This window comes from Nyctibius grandis, unplaced genomic scaffold (assembly GCF_013368605.1).
Source record: "Nyctibius grandis isolate bNycGra1 unplaced genomic scaffold, bNycGra1.pri scaffold_200_arrow_ctg1, whole genome shotgun sequence".
Lineage (NCBI taxonomy): Eukaryota > Metazoa > Chordata > Aves > Nyctibiiformes > Nyctibiidae > Nyctibius > Nyctibius grandis.
The window spans coordinates 1-11458 of NW_027167573.1; the positions used below are offsets into that span (position 1 = coordinate 1).

Sequence of the window (11458 nt, forward strand, 5' to 3'; positions counted from 1 at the left end):
CCAGTTCATACTGGGAGGACTCCAGTTCATACTGGGAGGCCCCAGTGCTTACTGGGAGGGCCCCAGTTCATACTGGTATGGCCCCAGTGCTTACTAGAAGGCCCCTGTTGCATACTGGGGGGCCGTAGTGCACACCGGGAGAGCCCCAGTTCATACTGGGAAGGCTCCAGTGCTTACTGGGACGGTCCCAGTTCATACTGGGAGGACTCCAGTTCATACTGGGAGGTGCCCCAGTGCATGCTGGGATAGTGGAGGTGCAGAATAACATGGCAATGGACAGCTATGGGCTAAGGGGGTGGGATATCGGGTGCGAGGGCCGCTCCCGGTGTATACTGGGGGGGTCCCAGTTCATACTGGGAGGCCTCCCAGTCCATACTGGTGCGCAGGGGACCTTCGCGTCGCGGGTGGAGCTGGAGGGCGGGGCCGTGCGGGTGCAGCGGGAGGTGGACGGGGGCCTGGAGACGCTGCGCCTGCGGCTGCCGGCCGTGCTCACGGCCGACCTGCGCCTCAACGAGCCGCGCTACGCCACGCTGCCCAACATCATGGTGCGCCCCCCCCCCTCCCAGCACCCATGGGTGCCCCCCCCCCACACCTGGGTGCCCCCCCCAGCCCCTGGGTGCCCCCCAGACCCCTGTGTCCCCCCCAACCCCATGGGTGCCCCCCCAAACCCTTGTGTCCCCCCCAGCACCCATGGGGGCCCCCCCCCACCTATGGGTGCCCCCCCAACCCATGGGTCCCCCCCCCACTCATGGGTGCCCCCCCCCACCCCCCTGGGTCCCCCCCAACCCCTGGGTGCCCCCCCAAACCCCTAAATCCCCCCCATTCCTGTGCCCCCCCCCACCCATGGGTGCCCCCCCCCTTTTTTTACCCCCCACCCCCTTTTTTACCCCCATCCCTGGGTCCCCCCCCCAAACCCCTCAATCCCCCCAATTCCTGGGTCCTCCAACACCTGGGTGCTCCCCCCACCCCTGTGTTCCCCCCCCCCCACCCCTGGGTGCCTCCCAACCCCTGAGTCCCCCCCCAGCACCCCTGGGTGACCCCCCCACCCCTGTGTGCCCCCCCAGACCCCTGGGTGCCCCCCCAGACCCCTGGGTCCCCCCCAAACCCCTGGGTGCCCCCCCCACCCCTGGGTGCCCCCCCACACCCCTGGGTCCCCCCCCAAACCCTCTGGGTCCCCCCCACACCCCGGGGTGCCCCCCCAAACCCCTGGGTGCCCCCCCCACCCCTGGGTGCCCCCCAGACCCCTGGGTACCCCCCCACACCCCTGGGTACCCCCCCACACCCCTGGGTGCCCCCCAAACCCATGGGTGCCCCCCCCAACCCCTGGGTGCCCCCCCAACCCCTGGGTGCCCCCCCCCATGGGTGCCCCCCAGACCCCTGGGTGCCCCCCCAGACCCCTGGGTGCCCCCCCAACCCCCTGGGTGCCCCCCCACACCCCTGGGTGCCCCCCCCCCCACCCATGGGTGCCCCCCCAGACCCCTGGGTGCCCCCCCAAACCCCTGAGTCCCCCCCCACCCCCTGGGTGCCCCCCAGACCCCTGGGTGCCCCCCTGGACCCCTGTGTCCCCCTCCCAACCCCTGTGTCCCCCCCACACACCCCTGGGTGCCCCCCAAACCCCTAAATCCCCCCAATTCCTGTGCCCCCCCCCACCCATGGGTGCCCCCCCCACCCATAGGGACCCCCCCAGACCCCTGGGTGCCCCCCCCAACACCTGGGTGCCCCCCCACACCCCTGGGTGCCCCCCCAAACCCCTCAATCCCCCCAATTCCTGGGTCCTCCAACCCCTATGTCCCCCCCCCCCCACCCCTGGGTGCTCCCCCCCACCCATGGGTGCCCCCTTTCCCCCCCCCTCCCCCCAGAAAGCCAAGAAGAAGCCCCTGGAGGTTGTGCCCGCGGCCGAGCTGGGGGCGACCCCCCCGACCCCCCCCCGCCTGCGGGTGCTGAAGGTGGAGGAACCTCCCGGCCGCCAGGGGGGGCTGCGCGTCGAGAGCGTCGCCGCTCTGGTCGAGCGCCTCAAACTCGATGGTAGGGTCTGAAAAAACCTTCCCAGTGCCTCCCAGTTCAACCCAGTTGGAGCCTCCAGTGCCTTTCCTCAAGGGCCGCCCCCTCCAATAAAGGTGTGGCCGCTCATTTGCATACTCATTTGGTTATGGGGGTGGGGCTTAAGGGGGTGTGGTCGGCGCCACCCAGTTTGGGACCGCCTCCTAGTTATACTGGGAACCAGTATAAACCAGTTTGGTGGTGGGGACGGGGTAGTTTGGCACCGGGGGGGTGGGTTGACACCAGGGGAGTCCCAGTACGGCCCAGTTTGGCTCTGGGGGAACCCAGTATGGCCCAGTTTGGCTCTGGGGGGTCCCAGTAGGTCCCAGTTTGGCACCAGGGAAGTCCCAGTATGGCCCAGTTTGGCTCTGGGGGGTCCCAGTAGGTCCCAGTTTGGCACCAGGGGAGTCCCAGTCGGTCCCAGTTTGGCTCTGGGGGGTCCCAGTATGGCCCAGTTTGGCTCCAAGGGAACCCAGTATGGCCCAGTTTGGCCTCTGGGGGGTCCCAGTATGGCCCAGTTTGGCTCTGGGGGGTCCCAGTATGGCCCAGTTTGGCTCTGAGGGATCCCTGTATGGCCCAGTTTGGCTCTGGGGGAACCCAGTATGGCCCAGTTTGGCTCTGGGGGGTCCCAGTATGGCCCAGTTTGGCTCCAGGGGAACCCAGTATGGCCCAGTCTGGCCCTGGCATGGTCCCAGTGTGTCCCAGTATAATCCACTAGGTCCCAGTATGATCCAGCAGGTCCCAGTTTGGCCCCTTGGGGATCCCAGTAGGTCCCAGTTTGGCTCTGGGGGAACCCAGTATGACCCAGTGAGGCCCAGTTTGGCCCCTGGGGGGTCCCAGTATGGCCCAGTGAGGCCCAGTTTGGCCTTGGCATGGTCCCAGTGTGTCCCAGTATAATCCACTAGGTCCCAGTATGACCCAGCAGGTTCCAGTTTGGCCCCAGGCGGGTCCCAGTGTGCCCCAGTACAATCCATTGGGGCCCAGTTTGGCCCCAGGGGGTCCCAGTATGACCCAGCAGGTCCCAGTTTGGCCCTAGTAGGTCCCAGTATGACCCAGCAGGTCCCAGTTTGGCCCCAGGGGATCCCAGTATGACCCAGCAGGTCCCAATTTGGCCCTAGGGGGGTCCCAGTGTGTCCCAGTATGACCCAGCAGGTCCCAGTTTGGCCCCTGGGGGGTCCCAGTGCGTCCCAGTATGACCCAGTGGGTCCCAGTTAGGCCCGAGCCTCCGTGACGGCGCCCCCGCGTTGCCCAGCAACGCCTCGCCCCGCCCCTCCGCGCCGTCACTCAACCGCGCCGTCCAATCAGGCAGCGAGGGGGGCGGGGCGCGGCGTAGTTGGCCGCAGGGGGCGGAGCTGGACCAATGAGAAGAGCGGGGAGGCGGGAGTTAGGGTAGCGCCAGCCAATGAGAGTGCGGGAAACCCTGCAAGAGCGGGGCGGGAGACCCCGTAGGCTCCCTCAGAGCCGGGGCGGCGGCGGCAGCGGCAGAGCAAGATGGCGGCGGCGGACGGCGACGATTCGCTTTACCCCATCGCCGTCCTCATCGACGAGCTCCGTAACGAGGACGTGCAGGTACCGGTTACCGGGGGGGGGTTTCGCTTCCCCGGCTTCAGCCTCGGGCCGCCGGGCCCGGCCGCCATCACCCGCCGCGGCCTCGGTGCTACCGCTAATGGAGGCCGCGCTATGAAACGGCCGCTCTGATTGGTGGAGGGCGCTTCCCCCCCTCAGGCGTGGGCTAATGGGGAGCGGCGTTACATATGAGGGGGGGGGTCTTTATTCTGCCTCCCTCATAGCGGTGGTTGGGATGAAAGGCACGCTCTGATTGGTTGCCGAGCTACATTCATTCTCTGAAGTGCTTCCTGATTGGTCCGCGAGGCTTGAAAGGGAATCGCCCCCTCCTCCCCGCGGCGCCCCCTATTGGCGGGGCAGCGCGGCTTTCCCACACGGCGGCCAATAGGAGCAGGAGGACGGGTCGTCGTCTGCCGCTATTGGGTGTCGCCCGGCGTGGGTGGGGCCGAGGGCGTGGCTTAGGGAGTGGTGGGGGATTGCGGAGCCAATGGGGAAGCTCCTTTCTGCCGCGGAGGCGCTGCGGTGCTATGAGACGAGGCTTCTGATTGGTTGAATCGCGCCGGGGGGGCGGGCTTTACACCGGAAGGAGCTTGATTTGCCCCTGGGAGGGGGAATTAATTGGCGCCGGGGCGGCCATTTTGTCCCCAGGGGGGTTATTTGCCCCGGGGGGTGGGTTATTTGCCCCTGGGGGGGTTTATTTGCCCCCAAGGAGCCGTTTTGTCCCCTGGGGGGGGTATTATTTGCCCCCTTGGTGGCCATTTTGTCCCCAGGGGGGTGGAATTCCCCCTAGAAGGGTATTATTTGCCCCTGGGGGGGGTTATTTGCCCCCAAGGTGCCATTTTCTCCCCTGGGGGGGGTATTATTTGCCCCCTAGGTGGCCATTTTGTCCCCAGGGGGGTGGAATTCCCCCCTAGGAGGGTATTATTTGCCCCTGGGGGGGTATTATTTGCCCCCTTGGTGGCCATTTCATCCCCTGGGGGGTATTATTTGCCCCCATTGTGGCCATTTTGTCCCCTGGGGGGGTGGAATTCCCCCCTCGAAGGATATTAGTTGCCCCTGGGGGGTATTATTTGCCCCCAAGGGGCCATTTTATCCCCTGGGGGGGCATTATTTGCTCCATGGTGGCCATTTTGTCCCCTGGGGGGGTATTATTTGCCCCTGGGGGGGTATTATTAGCCCCCAAGGGGCCATTTTCTCCCCTGGGGGGGTATTATTTGCCCCCAAGGGGGTATTATTTGCCCCTGGGGGGGTATTATTTGCCCCAAGGGCCCATTTTGTCCCCAAGAAGATACAATTCCCCTCCAGAAGGTACTTTATTTACCCCAGGGGGGCCATTATTTGCCCCAAGGAGGGTGCGTTCCCCCCCAGGGGCCCCATTTTGCCCCACGGGGGGGCAATTCCTCACCCTTTTTACCCCCCCCCCCCCTCCAGCTCCGCCTCAACAGCATCAAGAAGCTCTCGACCATCGCCCTGGCGCTGGGCGTGGAGCGCACCCGCAGCGAGCTCCTGCCCTTCCTCACCGGTAACGGGGGGGTAAAAAAGCCGGGGGGGGGGGTAAAATGCCATGGGGGGGGTCCCTAATTACCCCCCGTCCCCCTCTAATTACCCCCCGTCCCCCTCTAATTACCCCGTCCCCCCTCAAACCACCACGTTGCTTCCTTATGGTTCTCCTTGGGTGATGTAGGGTTGGGTGGTGGGAGGGGCTTGAGGGGGGGTGGGAGGGGCTTGAGGGGGTGGGAGGGGCTTGAGGGGGTGGGAGGGGCTTAAGGGGTGATTGACAGCTCAGGGAGGTGACAGTGGTGTCCCCCCAGACACCATCTACGATGAGGACGAGGTGCTGCTGGCGCTGGCGGAGCAGCTCGGCACCTTCACGGCCTTGGTTGGAGGACCCGAGTTTGTCCATTGTCTCCTGGTAGGGACCCAGCACCCACCACCACCCCCACCCTCCCTGGGGCACCTGGGTGCCATCTTGAACGCGTCATGGTCAACTGGGTGACAGCCCGGGGCAGTTGGGGCTCCATGGTGGGGCGTTGGGTTGGTTGGGTGGCCCTTGGGTGGCCCTTGGGGTGGTTGGGTGGCCCTTGGGTGGCCCTTGGGGTGGTTGGGTGGCCCTTGGGTGGCCCTTGGGGTGGTTGGATGGAGGTTGGGTGGCCATTGGGTTGGTTGGGTGGCCGTTGGGTTGGTTGGGTGGCCGTTGGGTGGCGCTTGGGGTCTTCAGGGGGGATGTTGAGATGACTTGGGTGGACGTTGGGGTCTTCAGGAGAACGTTGGGTTGGTTGGGTGGCCGTTGGGTTGGTTGGGTGGCCGTTGGGTTGGTTGGGTGGCCGTTGGGTGGCCGTTGGGGTGGTTGGGTGGCCGTTGGGTTGATGTTGGGTTGGTTGGATGGAGGTTGGGTGGCCGTTGGGGTGGTTGGGTGGCCGTTGGGTGGCCGTTGGGGTGGTTGGATGGACGTTGGGTGGCCATTGGGTTGGTTGGGTGGCCATTGGGTGGCAGTTGGGGTGGTTGGATGGAGGTTGGGTGGCTGTTGGGTGGCCGTTGGGGTGGTTGGGTGGCCGTTGGGGTGGTTGGGTGGCCCTTGGGTTGGTTGGGTAGGCGTTGGGTGGGCGTTGGGTTGATTGGGTGGCGGTTGGGTGGTGGTTGGGTGGCCGTTGGGGTGGTTGGGTGGATGTTGGGTGGCCGTTGGGGTGGTTGGGTGGATATTGGGTGGCCGTTGGGGTGGTTGGGTGGCCCTTGGGTTGGTTGGGTGGACACTGGGTGGCCGTTGGGGTCTTCTGGGTGACATTGGGCTCCTTGGGAGGGGCCTTTGGGGACCTGAGGGACCTCGAGGAGGTGTCACGATTTGAGGGTGACCCCAGCGCCCCTCACGGTGACTTCAGGAGAACGTTGGGCTTCTTCAGGAGAACGTTGGGCTACCGGGTTGACCTTGGGCTTCTCGTGGTGGGACACGGGGGACCTCAGGACCACCGTGTCCTTCTCCACAGCCCCCCCTGGAGAGCTTGGCCACGGTGGAGGAGACGGTGGTGAGGGACAAGGCGGTGGAGTCCCTGCGGGCCGTGTCCCACGAACACGCCCCGCCCGACCTCGAAGGTCACTTTGTCCCCTTGGTGAAGCGCCTGGCGGGGGGCGACTGGTTCACCTCGCGGACCTCCGCCTGCGGCCTCTTCAGCGTCTGCTACCCCCGCGTCTCCAGCCCCGTCAAGGCCGAGCTGCGCCAGTGAGTGACCTCCGGGGTGGCCCTGAGGTGGCCCTGGTGGCCCCAAGCCATCCTTGGTGGCCCCAACCCATCCTTGGTGGCCCTACATCAACTTTGGTGGGGCTTGGTTGGGTTTGGGTTGGCCCAAGGGTCTTCACGTTGGCTCCTTGGGTTCATGGCGTGGTGGTGGTGACCCCAGGGGATGTTCATGAGGGGTTTCCAGTGGCCCCAAGCCATCTCTGGTGGCCCCAAGCTCCTCTTGGTGGCCTCAAGCCATCCTTGGTGGCTCTATGGCAACTTTGGTGGGGCTTGGTTGGGTTTGGGTTGGCCCAAGAGTCTTCACGTTGGCTCCTTGGGTTCATGGCGTGGTTGTGGTGACCCCATGCCATGTCCCCAAGCTGTCCCCATTGTCCTCAGGCCATCCTTGGTGGCCCTGGTGGCCCCAAGCCATCCTTGGTGGCCCTACGGCAACTTTGGTGGGGCTTGGTTGGGTTTGGGTTGGCCCAAGGGTCTTCACGTTGGCTCCTTGGGTTCATGGCGTGCTGGTGGTGACCCCAGGGTACGTTCCTGAGGTGTTTCCAGTGGCCCCAAGCTCCTCTTGGTGGCCCCAAGCTCCTCTTGGTGGCCCCAAGCCATCCTTGGTGGTCCTACATCAGCTTTGGTGGGGCTTGGTTGGGTTTGGGTTGGCCCAAGGGTCTTCACGTTGGCTCCTTGGGTTCATGGCGTGGTGGTGGTGACCCCATGGCACGTTCCTGAGGTGTTTCCGTTGTCCTCAGACCATCCTTGGTGGCCCTGAGGTGGCCCTGGTGGCCCCAAGCCATCCTTGGTGGCCCTACGGCAACTTTGGTGGGGCTTGGTTGGGTTTGGGTTGGCCCAAGGGTCTTCATGTTGGCTCCTTGGGTTCGTGGCGTGGTGGTGGTAACCCCAGGGTATGTTCCCAAGCCATCCCTCGTGGCCCCAGGCCATCCTTGGTGGCCCTGAGGTGGCCCTGGTGGCCCCAAGCCATCCTTGGTGGTCCTACATCAACTTTGATGGGGCTTGGTTGGGTTTGGGTTGGCCCAAGGGTCTTCACGTTGGCTCCTTGGGTTCATGGCATGGTCGTGGTGACCCCATAGCACATTCTTGAGGTGTTTCTGGTGGCCCCAAGCCATCCCTGGTGGCCTCAAGCTGGTCTTGGTGGCCCCAAGCCATCCTTGGTGGTCCTACATCAACTTTGGTGGGGCTTGGTTGGGTTTGGGTTGGTCCTGGGGTCTTCACGTTGGCTCCTTGGGTTCATGGCGTGGTTGTGGTAACCCCAGGGTATGTTCGCAAGCCATCCTTGGTGGCCCCAGGGCATCCTTGGTGGCCCCAAGCCATCCTTGGTGGCCCTACATCAACTTTGGTGGGGCTTGGTTGGGTTTGAGTTGGTCCTGGGGTCTTCACGTTGGCTCCTTGGATTCATGGCGTGGTGGTGGTGACCCCATGCCATGTCCCCAAGCTGTCCCCATTGTCCTCAGGCCATCCTTGGTGGCCCTGAGGTGGCCCTGGTGGTCCAAAACCATCCTTGGTGGTCCTACGGCAACTTTGGTGGGGCTTGGTTGGGTTTGGGTTGGTCCTGGGGTCTTCACGTTGGCTCCTTGGGTTCATGGCGTGGTTGTGGTGACCCCGTGGCACGTTCCTAAGTGTCCCTGGTGGCCCCAGGCCATCCTTGGTGGCCCTGAGGTGGCCCTGGTGGCCCCAAGCCATCCTTGGTGGCCCTACGGCAACTTTGGTGGGGCTTGGTTGGGTTTGGGTTGGCCCTGGGGTCTTCACGTTGGCTTCTTGGCCTGTTGTTGGGTTCATGGCGTGGTTGTGGTAACCCCAGGGTATGTTCCCAAGCCATCCCTGGTGGCCCCAGGCCATCCTTGGTGGCCCTGAGGTGGCCCTGGTGGCCCCAAGCCATCCTTGGTGGTCCTACGTCAACTTTGGTGGGGCTTGGTTGGGTTTGGGTTGGTCCTGGAGTCTTCACGTTGGCTTCTTGGCCTGTTGTTGGGTTCATGGCGTGGTTGTGGTGATCCCAGGGGATGTTCATGAGGGGTTTCCAGTGGCCCCAAGCCATCTCTGGTGGCCCCAAGCTCCTCTTGGTGGCCCCAAGCCATCCTTGGTGGCCCTATGTCAACTTTGGTGGGGCTTGGTTGGGTTTGGGTTGGCCCAAGAGTCTTCATGTTGGCTCCTTGGGTTCATGGCGTGGTTGTGGTGACCCCATGCCATGTCCCCAAGCTGTCCCCATTGTCCTCAGGCCATCCTTGGTGGCCCTGGTGGCCCCAAGCCATCCTTGGTGGCCCTACGGCAACTTTGGTGGGGCTTGGTTGGGTTTGGGTTGGCCCAAGGGTCTTCACGTTGGCTCCTTGGGTTCGTGGCGTGGTGGTGGTGACCCCATGGCACGTTCCTGAGGTGTCTCTGTTGTCCTCAGGCCATCCTTGGTGGCCCTGAGGTGGCCCTGGTGGCCCCAGGCCATCCTTGGTGGCCCTGCGGCAACTTTGGTGGGGCTTGGTTGGGTTTGGGTTGGCCCAAGGGTCTTCACGTTGGCTCCTTGGGTTCATGGCGTGGTGGTGGTAACCCCAGGGTATGTTCCCAAGCCATCCCTGGTGGCCCCAGGCCATCCTTGGTGGCCCTGAGGTGGCCCTGGTGGCCCCAAGCCATCCTTGGTGGCCCTACGGCAACTTCGGTGGGGCTTGGTTGGGTTTGGGTTGGCCCAAGGGTCTTCACGTTGGCTCCTTGGCCTGATGTTGGGCTCATGGCGTGGTTGTGGTGACCCCATGGCACGTCCTCAAGGTGTCACCAGTGTCTCCAACCCATCCCTGGTGGCCCCAACCCATCCTTGATGGCCCCAACCCATCCTTGGTGTCCCTCAACCCCCTTTAGATCAGCTCTAGGTCTCCATGTTGACCCCGTGGCCCATTTTTATCTCCACAACATGGTCCACCAGACCTCGTAGCATGTCCCCAAAGTTCTTGGGATGTCCCCAACCCATCCTTGGTGGCCCCAACCCATCCTTGATAGCCCCAACCCATCCTTGGTGTCCCTCAACCCCCTTTATATCACCTCTAGGTCTCCATGTTGACCCCGTGGCCCATTTTTCTCTTCATTTCATGGTCCACCAGACCCCATAGCACGTCCCCAAGGTTCTCAGGTTGTCCCTTAGGGTCTTGGGATGTCCCCAACCCATCCTTGGTGTCCCTCAACCCACTCCAGGTCAACTCTGGCTCTTCGTGTTGACCCTGTGGCCCATTTTTATCTCCACAACATGGTCCACCAGACCCAGTAGCACGTCCCCAAGGTTCTTGAGATGTCCCCAACCCATCCTTGGTGGCCCCAACCCATCCTTGGTGTCCCTCAACCCCCTTTAGATCACCTTTAGGTCTCCATGTTGACCCCGTGGCCCATTTCCTTGGTGGCCCCAACCCATCCTTGGTGTCCCTCAACCCCCTTTAGATCATCTCTAGGTCTCCATGTTGACCCCGTGGCCCATTTTTCTCTTCACAACATGGTCCAGCAGACCCAGTAGCATGTCCCCGAGGTTCTGGGGCTGTCCCCAACGATCTCCAAGCTGTCCCCCATGGTTGTCCCTCCATCTCCAGGTACTTCCGCAACCTCTGCTCCGACGACACCCCCATGGTCCGTCGCGCCGCCGCCTCCAAACTGGGCGAGTTCGCCAAGGTCCTGGAGCTGGAGCACGTCAAGAGCGAGATCATCCCCATGTTCTCCAACCTCGCCTCCGACGAGCAGGTAAAGGACCTCTGGGGCCACCTCAGGTCCCTTTCTGGGCCACCTGGCTCCTCCTCTCCATGGCCACCTGGGTGTCCCCCCCCCTCCCGGGCAGGACTCGGTGCGGTTGCTGGCGGTGGAGGCCTGCGTGAGCATCGCCCAGTTGCTGCCCCAGGAGGAACTGGAAGGGCTGGTGATGCCCACCCTGCGGCAAGCGGCCGAGGACAAGTCGTGGCGCGTGCGGTACATGGTGGCCGACAAGTTCACTGAGGTGGGGGACGCTTGGGGACACTTGGGGACACTTGGGGACATGGTTGGGGACACGTGGAGATGGTTTGGGACACGTGGGGGTGGTTGGGGACGGTTGGGGACACGTGGGGACACTTCAGGGATGGTTGGGGACGTGGAGATGGTTGAGGACACGTGGAGATGGTTGGGGACACCTTGGGGACAGTTGGGGACACGTAGGGGTGGTTGGGGACACTTGGGGACGTGTTTGGGGACACGTGGAGGTGGTTGGGGACATCTGAGGAGACCCCAGGGATGGTTGGGGACATGTGGGGACACCTCAGAGATGGTTGGGGACACCCTGGGGATGGTTGGGGACACGTGGAGATGGTTGGGGACGTTTGGGGACACGTTTGGGGACACGTAGGGGTGGTTGGGGACAGTTGGGGACATGGCTGGGGACACGTGGAGGTGGTTGGGGACATGTGGGGAGACCCCAGGGATGGTTGGGGACACCCTGGGGACACGTGGGGACACCTCAGGGATGGTTGGGGACATGTGGAAATGGTTGGGGACACGTGGGGATGGTTGGGGACACCTTGGGGACACTTGGGGACAGTTGGGGACATGTCTGGGGACACGTAGGGGTGGTTGGGGACAGTTGGGGACATGTTTGGGGACACGTGGAGGTGGTTGGGGACATCT

At 63.9% G+C, this 11458-nt stretch overlaps 2 protein-coding genes across 2 annotated transcripts; both read left to right on the plus strand.

The window, feature by feature from the left end:
* Positions 1 to 257: 257 nt before the first annotated feature.
* Positions 258 to 2130, plus strand: ETFB (electron transfer flavoprotein subunit beta). The gene is made up of 2 exons (XM_068424701.1): positions 258 to 545; positions 1860 to 2130. Exons 1-2 carry the CDS (start codon positions 267 to 269, stop codon positions 2034 to 2036), a joined length of 456 nt encoding a protein of 151 aa, XP_068280802.1. The 5' UTR covers positions 258 to 266; the 3' UTR covers positions 2037 to 2130.
* A 1341-nt stretch (positions 2131 to 3471) lies between these two features.
* Positions 3472 to 10838, plus strand: LOC137677399 (serine/threonine-protein phosphatase 2A 65 kDa regulatory subunit A alpha isoform; the record flags this gene model as incomplete). The annotated part of the gene is made up of 6 exons (XM_068424700.1): positions 3472 to 3609; positions 5038 to 5128; positions 5418 to 5518; positions 6588 to 6820; positions 10399 to 10546; positions 10641 to 10838. Coding segments are annotated over exons 1-6 (849 nt in total), but the record flags the coding sequence as incomplete, so codon positions are not given.
* Between the last annotated feature and the right edge of the window lie 620 nt (positions 10839 to 11458).

What these genes read in the sequence shown, in the direction of transcription:
- ETFB (XM_068424701.1), top strand. Translation starts at nt 267, where the DNA reads ATGGCAATGGACAGCTATGGGCTAAGGGGGTGGGATATCGGGTGCGAG. An exon ending in CCACGCTGCCCAACATCATG is followed by an intron (nt 546 to 1,859) that starts GTGCGCCCCCCC and finishes CCCTCCCCCCAG; the next exon opens with AAAGCCAAGAAGAAGCCCCT.